The sequence below is a fragment of the Thamnophis sirtalis genome, unplaced genomic scaffold, assembly GCF_051295495.1.
Source record: "Thamnophis sirtalis isolate CommonGarterSnake01/CBP01778 unplaced genomic scaffold, rThaSir2_p1.2 scaffold_6, whole genome shotgun sequence".
NCBI lineage: Eukaryota > Metazoa > Chordata > Lepidosauria > Squamata > Natricidae > Thamnophis > Thamnophis sirtalis.
The window spans coordinates 95,561,953-95,580,496 of record NW_028261386.1 but is presented as its reverse complement, the minus strand read 5'-3'; the positions used below and the strand labels follow the sequence as shown (position 1 = coordinate 95,580,496).

The window sequence follows — 18,544 nt, the reverse complement described above, 5'->3', positions numbered from 1 at the left end:
TTTATATTCTGATAAGATCTGATTAGTTAACTTTGTGTAGTCAAGAAGACCATTAAAGTTCAGTTCAGCTTTGAGACCAAGCAGATAGAATCTTAAACCTAGAAATCCAAACTATAGGTATCAAAATTCTTTTAATGTAGGGTAAAGCTCATTGATTCATTTCAGTATAATAGGAAAATAATCTTGTTACAAAGGGCTACAATTTCTGTGCTTAAACACTTGGTTACTTAAACATGCTTCTTTTTTTCTGCTTCTTAGAACATAGACAATATTAAAAATGAAATGGGCCCACTTTCAGTTCAACTGAAGGGTAAAATAGATAATCTATCTGGAGATATCAAAAATAAGAAACTTCCAGAAAAGGTACTGCAGGCAGAAGCCCATGCTGCCCAGCTGAATGATTCATCTGCTATTTTGGATGGGTAAGTTGACAAGATTGTTATTTCACTTTCATTGACTCTAGAATTTGATAGCTGGGGAAATAGAGGAAAGATTTTTATTTTATTTTTGACAATTAAGTGGACATCCTGAAACTCCATTATCATGATTGTGTAAGCTTTCCCAAGGCAATGTCCCAATCTTCCCAAAGAAATAGACTGACTTTAGTTCTTGATAAATACAAAAAGAGAAAAGGGGGGGGGAGATAGAATTTCCAACAAAATTAGATCCTTCAAACTTTGGAGTGTAGAATCAATGATATTTAGCATTAGATGAATGTTTCATGTTGTGACATTGCAGTATTCTTGTTCTGTGGCCTAATCACAATCATGTCAAGTTTGTTTTGTTTTATTGGTTTGTTTTGTCCTGGCTAGAAGTAGGCTGTAAGTTGAAAATCTGTGCATGCCTACCCAAAAGAAAATCTGGCTGAGTCCTGTAGGGAGTACCTATGTTCAAAAAATCATTAATACATATGGGTCTAGAATTAGCATCTAAATTTCCCCCTTGAGTTTTTAAAAGTTGATTTCAATATATGTTTTTCCTAACAGAATCCTTGATGAAGCTAAAAACCTCTCCTTCAATGCAACAATAGCTTTTAAGGCCTATAGCAATATCAAGGACCATATTGATGAAGCAGATGCAATTTCTAAAGATGCTAAAGCTCGTGCCAACGAAGCCATAAAATTGGTAAGTGAAAATTTCTTGAGGGCCTAAATGGAAACCTCTCTCAAATAATCTTCTTCAATGCTTAGATACTAATATTGTCCTTCTATTTCTTAGCAATATTTATCATATACTCATTGATTTAGGTTAGTGTATTACAAGGTTTAATACAACTGCTAATAAACATCCATCAGGCAATCTTAAGCAATGGCCCAAATCATGTTGGTAAATTAAAACTAGTTACTCTACGGACAACAAACTCTTCAAAATAAAATAGATTCTACTGTTTTATTCAAAACATTTGGGTTATTTCTTGCAGGAATCTATAAAATAGCTTTATCAGGCAAAGCCATCATCATCCAGAATCTGTTTATGGTTAACAGCATTAAAATAAGGTTTGTTACTAAACAAACAACTACAGTACAATAAGCATCAGTAAAGTATAATCAAACTACTGCTATTATTATTTAACTTATTAAATCTCATCTCAGATTAGTTGTACAGATTCTTCCTCCAACTGATAATGCGAAGCAAATCTCTTCTTTTGGTGTACCAAGAGAAGGACTTCTACAAATGATTTTTGCTATGATATTGCCTTTACTGGAAAATTAACAATATAATATACATTACAGTGACTCCATTGCTGTATGAATTTTCACACTGTTCTATACCCAAATTTCACATTTTTTCCCATGGAAAATTCATTTGTTTAATCCCAATTCTCTAGAATTTTCATTCCTTGCTTGCTATCATCATTTTTAATATCAATCAGATAGTTCAATAAGGAATTTAGACTAAATAACCTTTTATTTGGTGATATAAAATATCACAAGCCTCAAGATAAATCAGTTATCTATTATTATCAGCTTCTACTTATCTATTCAATCTCGTGGAAATCATTTTACACTACATGTAACACAGCCAAGACTCAAGCCAAATTCAATTATTTAGATCTGACTACACACACTTTTTACTTTTTATATTGCAAATTGGGTATCATAACAATTTCATTATGTCTAATGAACTTTTTATTAGCCAGTTAAGCATTCACACTTATTTATTAGTAATGATATTCAGATTTGCATGTAGCCTCTTGCTAGTCATAACCATCATGCCTCTTCTAGATCACAGAGGAGTGAAAATAGAAGAAATGTAAACTTATTCAGCAAGAATCTCTATTGCTGAATTTGGCAGTAATTCTCTCTTCTAAAACAGTTTGGTTATTTCATGAAACAGAAACAAATTGTGGATGTGGCGAGTTTTTAACAATGGAAATAACTTTAAATGTTACCTTTTAACTATAAAATAGGAATACTTTTACTATATCTATATAGTATACAAGACAACCATATCTTATCCTGTACACCATCACCAACACAATCAAATTTAAACATGTTGTCAAGATTGAACATCATTTTATAGACCCCCATTCTTAAAGCTCAAACCTGACTATGATCTGGATTAAAGGCGTGGGGGGAAATTTACTATAATCCAGTTTTCATTTATCATCCATCCTTGACTTTTGAAAATGAAAATTTGAGTTGGTGCTTTATGATTCTATGGATAAATTAATAAGACAATGAGCAGGGATGGTTAGTTGAAGTTTAGCGTGAATCTTGTGATACTCCTTTAAGAGAAGTTGGGTAGTTACTAAATATGATCTAGGACTTTTACTTAGGACATAGCTCAATTTAGCAGTGATATTCCATTATAGTATCAGTTTGTTCACATTACAATTCTTTCTCCTTAATTTGCCAATGACCTGTCTTCCCATTCATAAAGGCTAATCTAGTGTAATCCATACATACTTCCAAAAGAGGTGGGACAAGGACAAAAAGTAGTTTTGATTTAATTTAATTTAAATATAACTACACCAAATTAGCTAATTTTAAGATAATGTAATTTATTTCACATGAATTTAATAATTCACTATTCTGTCATATTAAACAATTACAATTTGATGGTAATAATTAGAGAAGCTCTGGAGGCTACATCAAATAATTTAGAAAAGTGTGAGTGACTTTGGGGTCTCAATTTATTCAATTCTGAGTCACCCATAAAACAACTTTTCCTTTCTGAAATGATTGTAGTAGAATGGTTGCCCTTCCCACAATTTTAGGAGATCTTATACATGTTTAATGAGCAGCCAACTAAAGATTTATATTAATGTACGTGTATATATTATTGGTATGAGAGAAAAAGAGAGAAGGAGAGAGATTTTATAAAAGTGTAAGTGTTACTTTGATTTTTTTTTCCTCCCAATAAAAGTCTATTTTTTTGTTTCCTGGGGATGAAAGAACAGAAAAGACTCTGTTTTTACAATGAAACTGAAATAACAAAAACAAGTATAATATATTACAGTAATCTAATATAACAATTCAAAGCAAATTTGTGGTGTTTTCAATCATCATAATTCTTCAACTATGTTGCACTCCTTTTTTTAAAAATAAAGTAGTCAATTTCTCTTGATTCTTTTTTCCTGGAATCTTTTCAGCTACAGCAAATAGTTGTTTCTGTTACTTTTCTTCTATAGGCATCTGGTCCAGAAGGCTCATTAAAGGATGCTGCCAAGAATGCTTTACAAAAAAGCTTCAAGGTTCTTAATGATGCCAACAAACAGGCAAATGATGTTAAAGGTATGTATGTATTTATCGATAAAGAAAAATAATTGTAGCTCAAGGTTGAAATGAGGAGTCCTTGGTGTTTTCTGAGCTTGGGTGTTTTCTTGCAGACATTTCATTATCCATACTAGGTAACATGATCAATGCTAGTAAGGAATGAATTTGCTCTCAGTTTATGTTCTAGTGCCTTGTCCTATCAATGTTGGTGGGAGGGGTCATTTGGTCGGCCTGTTTACTGCTAGCTTTTTTGGCACTTCCTTAATTGGAATATTCTTTACTTCTTGATTGTTGGACTGATGTTAATCTTGGTATTAATCTATGCTCATCTGGATGTTGATTGCTAGTGGGGAGGTTTTTGGGTCTACGTGTTCTCTTTCTGGCTTGTTGATTGTCTCTTTTGCACAGTATGTAGATGTTGTTTATTTCTGTGATTCTATTGATGGTCAATTTGTCAGAATGCCAGGCTTCCAGGAAATCTCTAGGAGTTTTGAATTTTGCTTGGTCTAGGATGGTCACAGTTTCCCAGTTGAAACTATGGTTCAGTCTGTCCAAATGTTGTGAAATTAAAAAATTTCCATCATGTCTTCTGACTGCTTATTGATGTTGGTGGATGCTAGTCTTCTGCCTACTTGTCCTGTATAGTGGCTGCCACAGCCTTTACACTGTATGCTGTAGGTGACTCCATTTTTTTGTTTTTGTTTTTTCTCCTGGGGCTGTTGGTATTTTGGTTTACTTAGGTTATTTTGCATGGCCCCAGAAGAAGAAGGAGAGTTATCTACAACATATGTTGTAAAGACTCTAAATTGGCTTGCCATTTCTTGATTAGAAAAGCATACAGAATATTGTACAAAGCTATCCAAATTTAATTAATAAATAGAACACAGTTGTCATATATTTTTCAACAATTCAGAAAGGAAGTTCAGAATTGGAAGATTGTCAATAAAATCTTTTTTCCCCTTATAATCTTTCATTATTCTGGAAGGAGAAATGATGATTAATTTATCTTTTTCAACTTCAGATAGTTGTCTCGTTAAAATCATGAAAACCTAAGTTCTATTCAAATAATTCTCCAGGATTCAGGCCTGACTTGTGGCAGTAATGGGAATGGTTTTGCTACGACATCTATTTGAATTATAACCAATTATATTAGGTATCACATGATAGTTAATCAGGAGTCTGCCATACGTTAGCACCAAAAAGTGCTGAAAGAGTCCTTACAGAGCAAAATGTCCAAAATATCCGAAGGTAGCAGTTGAACTAGAGATTTACTAATTTCTTCCCTCCCTTGGTGATGGTAGAAATTTGAAGGGAGGAGTGACTGGATAAGGAAGTAAATTCTACTGCTAACATTTTGCCCTTCTATGTATTTTCTCAAACTGATGGAAAGCTTCTATTCCTAGTTTGTTCTGTGTCAGAATATATGCTAGGAATCAATTACAGAGCAAGAAAATTGAATCAAATATACTATTTTTAAGATATATGGTCTGTGGAGTTCAGCACTGAGAAATTTAGTTATAACACTTTTCTCTGCAAGGAAGATTAATTGCAAAATAAAGGCCCAAAAATGCTGGCCACTGAGATAGAAATTATTATTTCATTTTGATTGGTAAGCCTTACAAGAGCCGTGTTTTTGAGAATTTTCTGAAGAATTGCCATATTAACCGTGAAACTTTGATCTGCTCATTAGACAAAGGAATTGGAGACGCTGCCTGCTGTGTATGATAGTCTTAGAAAAATCATGATTTTCATTATTTCCTCTAATTTTGGAAACTCATTTTCAATGTATTATATGGAGCTAGTCTTATGTAAAATTAATAAGAGTGCTTCCTTCATTTCTATCTTCTTAGCATGCTATACTTTCTGTTTAAATCAGGGGTGAGAAACTGTGGCAACTTTACGACCTGTGGACTTTGACTCCCAGAATTTTTGAAGCTGGCTCAGGAATTCTGGGAGTTGAAGTCCACAGGTCGTAAAGTTGCTACAGTTGCCCACCCCTGGTTTAAATGAACCTATAATGCTACATATAATGTGGGACTAAATCAGTGATGGGTTGCAGGACGTATGCCCCGGTATGGGCGTACTGGAGCACCGGATACAGTTCCAGTACGGTGCTCCAGAGAGCCTGCCCGCCCGAGCTCCTTACTGGTCTTTTAAGTCTTCAGGGCTTCTGTGTATGGTGCGTACAGTGCCTGCGCAATACTCCGCTGAGCATCTGGAACATCACAAAGGCTTATGGAGATGCTAAGATGCATGCGCGCAAGCTGTGCACGTCCATGTGCACACCACCGGGCCCGTTCCAATCATACTGGTTGGAATGGGATCCAGAACCCACCACTGGACTAAATCCTATCAAACTCATAACGTGATGTTTTTGAATTGATAATAATACTTCAGCAGTACCAGCACTTTAATGTTGATTAGAAAGTGATTTGTTTTATACCAAGAGTTCATATCTTCCAGCAAGCAGCCTTAGGACAAGAAATGGGCATTGTGCAATTTTTTTTTAAAATTGCAAAATATTTGGCTATCAGTAGATGGCACTATGGTACTGGAATTTAGGATGCAGAGAAGAGGGGGAACCAGATGGCAGCCAGCAAAGGAATGGAAAGGGTCAGGGCCCTTTCTTGGTGTATGATGTCAGCAGTATAGAAGAATAAAGATGATTTTTCAAACTCCTAACTTAGCTGGGTCCCTTTCTGGCTTTTTTTAATGAATCTGTAGAAACCGAACAGTATCCCACTATATATTCTTGGCCTTAAGCATGGAATTCTTCACTATGCTGAGAAAAAGACTTCATCTTCTCAACTCTTCCTAATGTATTATCAGGATGAATTTTAGCAATTTTATCAGCACTCATTTACTTAGTGTGCCTTTCTTTATTTCCTTTCAAAAAATCTTTTATTTTTGCCCTGAAGGCAAACAGCATCTAGAGACAATTTTGACTTAGAAAACAGCACAAGAGAAATTTTAAATTCATAGGTATACTTATGCATGCAGTCAACACAAACATGCACACATGCACCTATTTAACTGTGTGACAGGAAAGTCCTTAAGGGTTCCTGTGGCTAGGTAGGAGAAGTAAGTAAAAGTACTAGAAAAGTTTTTCCCATATGTTTGAAAGCAATATCTACAAAGGCTTTTTTCCTGACCTTTATAATTTGCTTTAGAGAAGAACCCACAAAGATCAATCAAAAAGAAGGCTGTGAAAATATCTACAGACCCCTCACATCCTGGGCATAAATTGTTTCAACTTCTACCCTCAAAATGACGTTATAGGGCACTGCACACCAGAACAAACTAGACACAAGGACAGTTTTTTCTTAACATCAGAGTGATGTTAAGCATCACTCTGCTTAACAACTAATTCCCACAAAACTGTCAATAATTTACTAAGAATGTACTACTATTATTCTTCTCTTCCTTCCTAGTATCTATCTCTCACCACTTATAACTATAACCATGTTGCTATAACCATGTTGCTTGTATCTTTCAATTTATATTGTTTTTATTTGTTTCCTAGTACAATTTGATAGCTTATTAGTAACCTTGACTATCACTAAATGTTGTATCTTTTTATTTTGATGAATGTATTTTATTCTATTATGTACACTGAGAGCATATGCACCAAAGACAAATTCCTTGGCATTTGACACTTGGCCGATAAAGAATTCTATTCTATTCTATTTCATACTATTTCAGAATGATCAACCATTTCTAGAGCAAGTGAGGAAAACTGGAAATTCTACCTCCACGCAGATGCTGCTTTTGAAAGTTTCTTCTTTCGTGATGACATTTGTAGTATAATATACTATTATTTTTGTTGCTGGCTAACATTAGGAACGGCAAAATGACATAGTCCCCATTGTGTAAAAGTTCAAAAGCATATTTTATTTTATTTTTCAGTAAAGAAGGGATATTCCTCTACCTTTTGCACATTTCCATTCTCCCTTCAGATCTTCTCCCTATATTGATATTATTCGAAGCAGTTCTTTACTTCGACAAAGATATAGAAAGTTTTGCAAAAATGTTAACTTCCCAGCAACTCTTGCCTTTAGGTGTATTGTAAGCCATCTACCTTTATGCAAACTTCATTCACTCTGGTAAATGAGCTGACACATAACTTACTTTACTATATTGGTTTTATTATTCCCATTGTCAGCTTCTTACTGACTTCATATCTGTTGTTTTGACTCAACTGTTAGAATGCTGGAAAGGGAATTGATTGCAGAAAAACATTGCCTCTTTATGTTACCATCAGTGGGATTCCTTCACTAGATCATAGTCTTTACACAGATAATAGAATAGAGTAGAATAAAATAGAATAAAATAGAGTAGAATAGAATAGAATAATAACTTTATTGTCACTTTGAATGTACACTAATCAGCATACATTAAAATGAAATTTCGTTGCATACAGCTCTCAAAAGGTCACCAGATACCTGACTCTCTGGCCCACAGTCCGGCATAGTCCTTGGTCGCTGCTTGGAATACAGCGGCGGCGGAGGCTTTAAACCGGATTGCACCTTTACGGCCTCTCCACGGCAGTGGATCCAGGAGGGCTCCTTGGTTTACCGAGGAACTCCGGGAGATGAAGCGCCAAAAGAGACGCCTAGAGCGACGCTGGAAGGCTAGTAACTCTGAATCCAACCGAACACAATTAAGAGCCTTTATTAGGACTTATCTAGTGGTGATACAGGTGGCAAAATGTGCGCATTTTTCCGCTCTTATTGCATCCGCAGAATTGCGCCCAGCTGCCCTGTTTAGGATAGCCTGCTCCCTCTTGAAAGGGAGGGATGCGGACGAACCTCTACAGGGTAGAGCTGAGGAATTTGTTCAGTTTCTGCTGGATAAAATCGCTCGGATTCGGACGGACCTGGACTCCACTTGGACGGTACCAGCCGAGACGCTGGGGGAAGGTCTTGATCGGATTTTGTGGAGCGAGTTTCAACTTGTTGCTCCTGAGGAAGTAGACAAGGCTATGGGAGCGGTGAGTGCCTCCAACTGTTTACTGGACCCGTGTCCCTCCTGGCTGGTCTCGACCAGCAGGGAGGTGACACGTGGCTGGCTCCAGAGGATTGTTAACACCTTTCTTCGTGAGGGATCCTTCCCGCACCCTCTAAAGGATGAGATAGTGAGACCCCTCCTTAAGAAACCTTCCCTGGATCCAGCCATCTTGAATAACTATCGCCCAGTCTCCAACCTCCCATTTGTAGGAAAGGTTATTGAGAAGGTGGTGGCCTTTCAACTCCAACGGACCTTGGATGAAACAGCACCGAAACTGCTTTGGTCACACTGATCGATGATCTCTGGCGGGCCAGGGGTAGAGGACATTCCTCTATCCTAGTGCTTCTTGACCTCTCAGAGGCCTTCGATACCATTGACCATGGTATCCTTCTGCGATGGTTACGGGAGGTGGGAGTGGGAGGCACCGTCTTAAGGTGGTTCTCCTCCTACCTCTCGGACAGGTCACAGTCGGTATTGGTTGGGGGACAGAGATCTAGGACCCACAAATAGGGGGTGCCTCAGGGTTTGGTCCTGTCCCCCCTCCTATTTAATATCTACATGAAGCCGCTGGGTGAGATCATACGCCGGCACGGGATCAAATATCATCAATATGCGGACGATACTCAATTGTATCTGTCCGTTCCGTGCCAACTCAGCGAAGCAGTTGAAATGATGTGCCAGTGCCTGGAGGCTGTCAGGGTCTGGGTGGGAGGGAACAAGCTTGCACTCAATCCAGACAAGACCGAGTGGCTATTGATGTTGCCTCCCAAGGATGGTCCAGACATTCCACCTCTTAGCCTGGGGGGTGAAATTATACACCCCTCGGAGAGGGCCCGCAATTTGGGTGTCCTCCTGGATCCACAGCTGATGTTAGAACACCATCTGTCAGCTGTGACCAGGGGGGCCTTTGCCCAGGTTTGCCTGGTGCACCAGTTGCGGCCCTACCTGGACCGGGAGGCACTTCGAATGGTCACTCATGCCCTCATCACTTCAAGACTGGATTACTGTAACGCGCTCTACATGGGGCTGCCCCTGAAGAGTGTTCAAAGACTATAGTGGGTCCAGAATGCAGCCGCGCGAGCGATAATGGGTGTACCTAGATACACCCATGTTACACCTATCCTCCCTGAGCTGCACTGGCTCCCCATTGGATGCACTTCAAGGTGCTAGTCGTTACTTTTAAAGCCCTACATGGTATAGGACCTGGCTACCTGAGAGACCGCCTCCTGCCATTCACCTCCCAACGACCAATAAGATCGCACAGGTTGGGCCTCCTCCGGGTGCCGTCGACTGGACAATGCCGGCTGGTGGCCCCCCAAGGGAGGGCCTTCTCTGTAGCTGCACCAGCCCTGTGGAACGATCTACCCGTTGAGATCCGGACCCTTACCACTCTCCCGGCCTTCCGTAAAGCGACCAAGACCTGGCTGTTCCGGCAGGCCTGGGGCTGTTGATTAATATCCAGCCCCACTTAGATTGAATGGATGGTGTATTAATTTTAATAATTGTATCTTTTCTTAACTTTTTATAATGCTTTTATCTTGCTTGTGAGCTGCCCAGAGTCCCAATGGGAGTGGGCGGCATACAAATTTTATTAAACTGAAACTAAACTGAAACCATCTCTAATATACTGTAGATTCCAAGGGAAAAAAATAGATCCAAGAAACTACAGACCTATCAGCCTGACCTCAATAGCAGGAAAGATTCTGGAAAAAATAATCAAGCAATGAATTAGCGAACACCTAGAAGCAAACAAAGTAATAGCCAAAAGCCAACATGGGTTTGTCAAAAACAGATCATGCCAGATTAATCTTTTTGCATTCTTTGATAATGTGACAAAATTAATGGACTAGAGGAATGCCATTGACATAGTTTACTTGGACTTCAGTAAGGCACTTGATAAGGTAGACCATAACCTACTACTAGATAAAGTAGAAGAATGTAGGTTGGACAGCATCACCACCAGATGGATTCATAACTGGCTGACCAACCACACTCAGCGTGTAGTCCTCAATGGAACTGCATCTACATGGAGGGAAGTATGCTGTGGAGTATCTCAAGGCTCTGTTTTAGGCCCAGTACTCTTCAACATCTTCATCAATGATTTGGATGAGGGAATAAATGGGGAACTCATCAAATTTGCAGATGACACCAAGCTGGCAGGAATAGCCAACACTCCAGAAGATAGGCTAAAAATACAGAAGGATCTTGACAAACTTGAACATTGGGCACTATCTAATAAAATGAAATTCAATGGTGAAAAGAGTAAGGTTCTTAGGCAACAAAAACAAAATGCACAGGTACAGTATAGGTGGTACCTTGCTCAGTAGTAGTAACTGTGAAAGGGATCTTGGAGTCCTAGTGGACAACCATTTAAATATGAGCCAGCAGTGTGCAGCAGCTGCCAAAAAAGCCAACACATTCTAGGCTGCATAAATAGAGGGATAGAATCAAGATCACGTGAAGTCTTAATACTACTTTATAATGCCTTGGTAAGGCCACACTTGGAATGCTGCATTCAGTTTTGGTCGCCACGATGTAGAAAAGATGTGGAGACTCTGGAAAAAGTGCAGAGAAGAGCAACAAAGATGATTAGGGGACTGGAGACTAAAACATATGAAGAATGGTTGCAGGAACTGGGTATGTCTAGTTTAATAGAAAGAAGGACTAGGGGAGACATGATAGCAGTGTTCCAATATCTCAGGGGATGCCACAAAGAAGAAGGAATCAAGCAATTCTCCAAAGCACCTGAGGGTAGGACAAGAAGCAATGGGTGGAAACTAATCAAGGAGAGAAGCAACTTAGAACTGAAGAGACATTTCCTGACAGTTAGAACAATTAATCAGTGGAACAGCTTGCCTCCAGAAATTGTGAATGCCCCAACACTGGAAGTCTTTAAGAAGATGTTGGATAGCCATCTGTCTGAAACGGTATAGGGTTTCCTGCCTAGCCAGGGGGTTGGACTAGAAGACCTCCAAGGTCCCTTCCAACTCTGCTATTGTATTGTATACACTACATAACCATGACAAAATGAATGAATGAATGAATGAACAAACGAATGAACAAATGAATGAATAATGCATATACCCACAAATATTATATGACACGGAGAAACAACACAGTCTAGTTCAGATATATACAGTACATGTACATGCCGAGAGAAACAAGTCTTGTGTTACCAGACGGATGGCATAGGAACAAAACTGTTCCAGAATTTGGTAATCCTGCTAGAAATACTTTGAAGGAAGGAGGTAGAAATACCTACTTCAGTGGTGGGTTTCCATTGTTTTTACTATCAGTTCGCTGGTGCGTGCTCGCTGCATGTGCGACACTTCTGAACAAGCCCCTAAGCGTCCAGGCAGGTGGGCATAGCCTTCTGCCTCTGCCACTATCCGTTTGCTTGATCCGGGCCGAACCGGCAGAAACTCACCTCTGACCTACTCCCAGAGGGGAGCAACAGAAACAGACCATAAAGGGTGTGGGTGTAAGATCTTTATCCATCCAATTTTCTTAAATAGAAAAAGGATTGTCCATATTATCTGCTAGAATAAATTACAAGCAAATCAGACTAATTTGTTTGTTTTGCTATTCTATAGGATAATGCTTAAAGTTTAGAAGATTGCTCTGAGGGTTAATTTCATTGCTTGGAATTTCAAGCTGTGGCATTTCAGAATGTTTTTCAATAAAAAACAGTGTACATTTGTTTAAAAAAATGATAATTTTGGAGCTTTAGCCTCCATTTTGTATGAGGCTATCTCAGGAAATTTACTTTGCCTTTTCTTTTCTAATTTTCAAGAAACAATTAAAATGTATTTGAGATATTAAATGGAAAAATATTAAACAGATGGATTGAGAATGTTGGCATTTAAGAGATCCCCAGCGATTAAGTTTATTAAAACTCATAAAAATAGCCTGGTTTAATAGGTCTAAAAGCAGGTTTTAAAGCAGAGGGATTCTAAAATACAGAAATGAAATAATTGATATAACTTGGGGAATTCATCCCAGAGAGAAATAGTGAATTTATAAAATATTTGGCTGCAGAATTACTAAAACTACTGAATTTATCCATCTATTAAATGGAAATTATATTAAAAGCACAATATGCCATATCTTTTCAGGAAAAAAATGCCTTAAAAGAATTTTAAAAGTATTTTAGAACAAGATTTATCTTATCTTGAAAATATTTTTAGAACAAGATTAAAAAATTCTTATTTTGTTATGCAAGAAAATGTTAATTGGTTAAAAACCATTCTATGAACATACATAATCTTTGACTTACAACCATTCATTTAATAATAATAAAACTACAATGGCACTGAAGAAAATTACTTAGGACCATTTTTCAAACTTACGACCATTGCAGCATCCCCATCATCATGTGATCAAAATCCAGGCGCTTGGCAGTATTTATGACAATTCCAGTGTCCTAAGGTCATGTGAACATCTTTTGCAATCTGCTGACAAACAAAGTCAATGGAGAAGCCAGATTTACTTAACAACTGCAGTGATTCACTTAATCACTGTGGTAAGCAAGGTCATAAAATTGGGCAAAATTCACTTAACAACTGTTTCACTTTGCAACATAGTTTTTGGGCTCAATTGTGATCGTAAGTGAAGGATTCCTTGTACATTGGAAATGTCTCTGTATTTCCATCTTTAGAGAAGATATTTATAACCAAATTAGGTTGTAAATAATGGTTGTATATAAGCTGTTTTATATACAACTCTGTTGTGACTCAGCAACAGCTTGCTGTGAGTTGCGTCGGGATGCTGGAATAATGAGCAGCTGTTGCTCGTTAGGGTCGTCTTCTGCAGATAAAAGACGGATGGTGCCACGCCTTAGTTGCAGAAGTCAACGTTCGTGGTTCGTAGTTCGTCGTGTGTGGTTCATCGTTTCGAGATTCAAAGAGGCACTTGGATAAGTGATTTGCTTTCTGTAAACTGGTTTGCTGTAAGAGCTTTTTGTTTTTGCTTTTGCTGTGTAACGTTTTGCCAGAGACTTTATCTACATTTATTTTTGGGCTCGCAGCCAACTTGAGCCAGGACTGATAAAGATATTTCCTTTGAAGTTCTGTCTTGTCATTTGTGAACGAGCGGAGAGGGGAGTCAGAACACAACTCTATATATTTTCTCTATGTATCTGTCAGGCTATTTTCCCCATTGCTGTTCCTGCAGCTTGCCACAATCTTGAGTTGGAGTGGGATGGGGGGATGTTGCAAGGGGGGAAAGGGAGGGGGAAATCAGCATGGACAGGAAGCAGATGCGTGAACCAGTTTCATCTGGTCCACTTCAAGGACTTTTGAGTGCACAGGATCTGGGAACAGAATGTTAAGTGGTTCTTAAAGTGTCCTGTTCTCAAAACATCCAGCTACCATCCTGTTGAGTATTGGTCAAAGGAGGGGGGGGTAAGGATTTGGAACAATATAGCAATTTGCATGGGTTTTCTTCAGATCTGGCCTTGTTTTTGCTGCACTCAATTGTTTCTCTAGTAAAAGAGCCTTGTCATCTTTTTATTTTTATTGATTTATTTGTTTTGTCAAGCATGTATAAGATACTAGATATAAGCACATACAAGGTTATGAATACATAAATGGATACGAATAAATGGGATTGTTAGGACAGGAACTGTAGACACTGGTGCGCGTATGCATGCTCCTTACAGACCTCTTAGGAATGGGGTGAGGTCAACAGTAGACAGTCTAAGGTTAAAGTTTTGTGGATTTGGGGAAGAAACCACTGAGTCAGGTAATTCATTTCAGGCATTGACCACTCTGTTGCTGAAGTCATATTTTCTGCAATTGATTTGGTACAGTTTACCTTAAGTTTGTATCTATTGTGTGCTTGTGTATACTTGTGGTTGAAGCTGAAGTAATCATTGACAGGTAGAACATTGTAGTAGATAATTTTATGTACTACACTTAGGTCAGACTGAAGGTGGCATAGTTTTAAGTTGTCTAAGCCCAAAATTTCAAGTCTGGTGGCACAAGGTATTCTGTTGTGAGCAGTGGAGTGGAGGACTCTTCTCATGAAATATCTCTGGACTTCTGATGAAGTCAAGCATCTTTCTTTCTTAGAGAGCCAGCTGGGGCAAGGCTGACACTATCTCTAGAGCAGTGTTTTTCAACCACTGTGCCGCGGCACACTAGTGTGCCGTGACATAGTGTAAGGTGTGCCGTGGGGAAAACACCTGCCTATAGTCAATATAGGCACAGAGTTAAAAAAATTTAACATTTTCTAATGGTGGTGTGCCTCATGATTTTTTTCATGAAAAAAGTGTGCCTTTGCACAAAAAAGGTTGAAAAACACTGCTCTAGAGAGATCACAAAAAAGAGAATAAGATTTACCTTGGAAATACCAGAAAAGAGGTAGAAGTAAGAATAGAAGACTATCGATTAACATAAGGCAATCAATTGATACACCTGGAATAGCTGATGTGAAAATGCATTTGGTCATTCTGGCTCAAGCTATGGAAATAACTTTTTTTTCCCAATAAGATATATGCAGAGTCACTTTTAAAGAACAATTAGGTTTTTTTTCCTATGAAATAAATATTGCAGAAATAAGATTCTTTCTAATATGCCATTTGACAACGTTATTGTGCCTATCTTTGCATTAAAAACCATTTTATAGTCCAATTAAAATACAATAATACATTTCTTTTTTGGATATTGCTCATTAACTTCTCTATGTTTGGATTCTCTCATATTTGCCACCTTTAGCAAGACTAATGGCCCATTCCCAGATTTTGCCATTAGTTCATTTATTTTATTTCTAAGGAAAATATAATTGTACAAAAAGGATGTTCTTGCTTCAATTTTTTCCTCACTGATCTGCAGCTAATCCACATTTTCTTTGCTGAACTATATTCCTGATATTGACAATGCCCACAAATCTAAATTGGAGCATACATTTTGACAATCTTAACATTATCATTTTTAGAGAAAATGACATCTTTAGATAAACCATTGTCACACAAAATGATTTGCAAAATATATTGAATCATATTCCACCAGTATGATATTGAATATGCAATTACTGAGGCTGTGATTTGGACTATAATTTCTGTTTAAATTGCTATTTAGTTTAGTCTTTTATATAAAGATGAGTTTTCTTCTAAAACGTAATTGTCCTGGTGCATCCATGAGAGAAAAATATGAACTGTTAGTTTTGTCTCCACTTTAAAGAGTTTTGTTTGGTTTTGTTTTCATCGTACTTTGTTTGTTTCAATGGTACTTCATCCAGTCGCAGTTATTTTTGATCAAGTTATTCATTCAGTCATTCAATTATTCAATCATTCAATTAATTTATATGGCTGACCATCTCAGTTACTGACACTGGGTGGCTTACAGTTCATATATATATATATTACAATCAACATCATAAAGACATTTTAAAACAATAAAAACAATAGAAACATCCAAAATAACTAAACAGAGAAAGATGCTTGGCCAGTTAGCAATACAGCCAGGAAATGGAGCCCTTACCATGTTCAACACAACAAGCACAGGTGTACCCAGGTTTCTAGGATGTTAATGAAAGGCTAACAGGGTTGGAGCCATTCAAATCTCCAAAGCAAGGATGTTCCATAGAACAGGGGCCACTGCTGAAAAAGTTCATATTCCGGTCCGTGCCAGCTGACACTGTCAACATTCCAAGTACCATATTTTTTGGACTATAAGACACACCTTTTTCCTTCAAAAAAGAGGCTGAAAATCTGGGTGCGTCTTATACACTGAATACAGCATTTTTTGCCTCCCGGAACCGCACCACTTCACTAAAATGGCTGTCCAGAGCCTGTAGAAGGCTTTCAGAGAGCTGCTGGGGGTTGGGGAAGGCAGAAATGAGTGAAAACAGGTCATTGTTTGCTCAATTCTACCCCCCTCCAGCCCCCAGGAGTACTCTATAAGCCTCCTAAAGGCTATGCATGCAATTTTTTTTAGAAAAAATGGGCCCATTTTTTGCAAAAAAAAAAAAAAGGACTACTTTTTGCTCATTTGGGGGGGGGGGCATCCCCAAGGAGCAATCTACAAGCCCCCTAAAGGCTATTCATGCCTTTTGCGAAAAATGGGCCGTTTGGGGGAGGGTTTTTTTATTTGCCTCTTCAAAACCTTGGTGTGTCTTATATTCTGGTGTGTCTTATACTCTGAAAAATATGGTAATGCACCCATAGAAAGCAGAATTCTGAGGCAGGTAGATTCTTCAAAGAACAATTTATTGGATACATCATATTGGCACAACTGGTGAAAATCGACTCTGAAGTTCCCTCCATTTTCACCTTATTAAAAAGTAAGTTACCCCTTTCCTCCAAGTCATCAGTCACATTATCCAATAGAGGTGCTGGCTGGTTGCTTGGTTATTCCACTCCTCTCCTCAGCCACCTGTTGGAATGTCCTTGGTTTCCACAGGAAAACTTTTTGTTTTGACTACAAAACCCCAGCTATCTATTTCCACCATCACTGTCCCTCTTCCTCCTTGTGGAAATCCTGAAGCCTCAAAGATGGCCTCAGCCAGGTTCACTTCAGAGTTGACACTTTGGCTGATGGGTCTACAGCTGCCTATTCTACTCAAGCTGGTTGGATGGGTAGAAATTCTTGGGAAAAGGCAATAAAGTAATGGGAATACAATAGCAATAGCAACAGCACTTGGACTTATACATTGCTCCATAGTACTGTACACGCTCTCTGAGAGGTTTACAGAATCAGCATATTGCCCCGAACAATCTGGGTCCTCATTTTACCAATCTTAGAAGGATGGAAGGCTGAGTCAACGTTGATTCAGTCAGAATTGATTTCCTAGTTATGGGCAGAGTTTGCCTGCGATACTGAATTCTAACCATTATGCCATCATGACTCCTATAAGTAAATGAGTAAAACTTATTTGTGATGTTGCTTTGATCCTTTTGATGCTTTTTCATTTTCATGCATATTTGCAAATGCACACACTTGCACATGCATGCATATGCATGCGCACACAATCACACATACACAGAGCCATATACTAAACAAACCAGATTCTGAGAATTCTGAAGTTACTGGACAGTCATATAGCTAATGGATATTATGTTTTAAAGATCCTTCAAGAGTTGTCCAGTAAGTTTTCCCATTGTGCAATGTGGAAAATTTCTATATCACATTAAATAGATTCCAATTGTCCTTAATTATAAATCAGTAACATCAGGAAGCTGAGTTTTCAACTTTATGGAAAACTCAACTTAAATTTCAAAAAGTACAAATGTTATTAATCATACTTTGAAAATAGTTTATAAAAGTGCACATATTCTCTTTAAAGTAGCTGCAGCTTTCTTTATACTTTCGTCTGAGCCTGAAAAAGAAACATGGCTGCTTTAATTAAGGCTAAAACATATGAAGAACAGTTGCAGGAACTGGATATATCTAGTTTAATGAAAAGAAGGACTAGGGGAGACATGATAGCAGTCTTCCAATATCTCAGGGGATGCCACAAAGAAGGAATCAAGCAATTCTCCAAAGCACCTGAGGGTAGGACAAGAAGCAATGGGTGGAAACTAATCAAGGAGAGAAGCAACTTAGAACTGAAGAGACATTTCCTGACAGTTAGAACAATTAATCAGTGGAACAACTTGGCTCCAGAAGTTGTGAATGCTCAAACACTGGAAGTTTTTAAGAAGATGTTGGATAACCATTTATCTGAAGTGGTGCAGGGTTTCCTGTCTAATTAGGGGATTGGACTAGGAGACCTCCAAGGTACCTTCCAACTCTGTTATTCTATTCTATTTTATTAATCAATAACAATGTAAGCCTGCACAATTGACATTTTCATATTTATTATTTATTTATTTAATA

At 38.1% G+C, this 18,544-nt stretch overlaps 1 protein-coding gene across 9 annotated transcripts in view; it reads left to right on the top strand.

Moving 5' to 3' along the window:
• Nucleotides 1–18,544, top strand: part of LAMA2 (laminin subunit alpha 2) — a 474,492-nt gene that overhangs the window by 384,886 nt on the left and 71,062 nt on the right. For all 9 annotated transcript variants that reach the window (XM_087718512.1, XM_087718505.1, XM_087718507.1 and 6 more), the window contains 3 exons: nt 259–422; nt 987–1,125; nt 3,635–3,737. In XM_087718512.1, the coding sequence (XP_087574638.1) occupies nt 259–422; nt 987–1,125; nt 3,635–3,737 (406 nt within the window). The remainder of the gene's footprint in view (nt 1–258; nt 423–986; nt 1,126–3,634; nt 3,738–18,544) is intronic.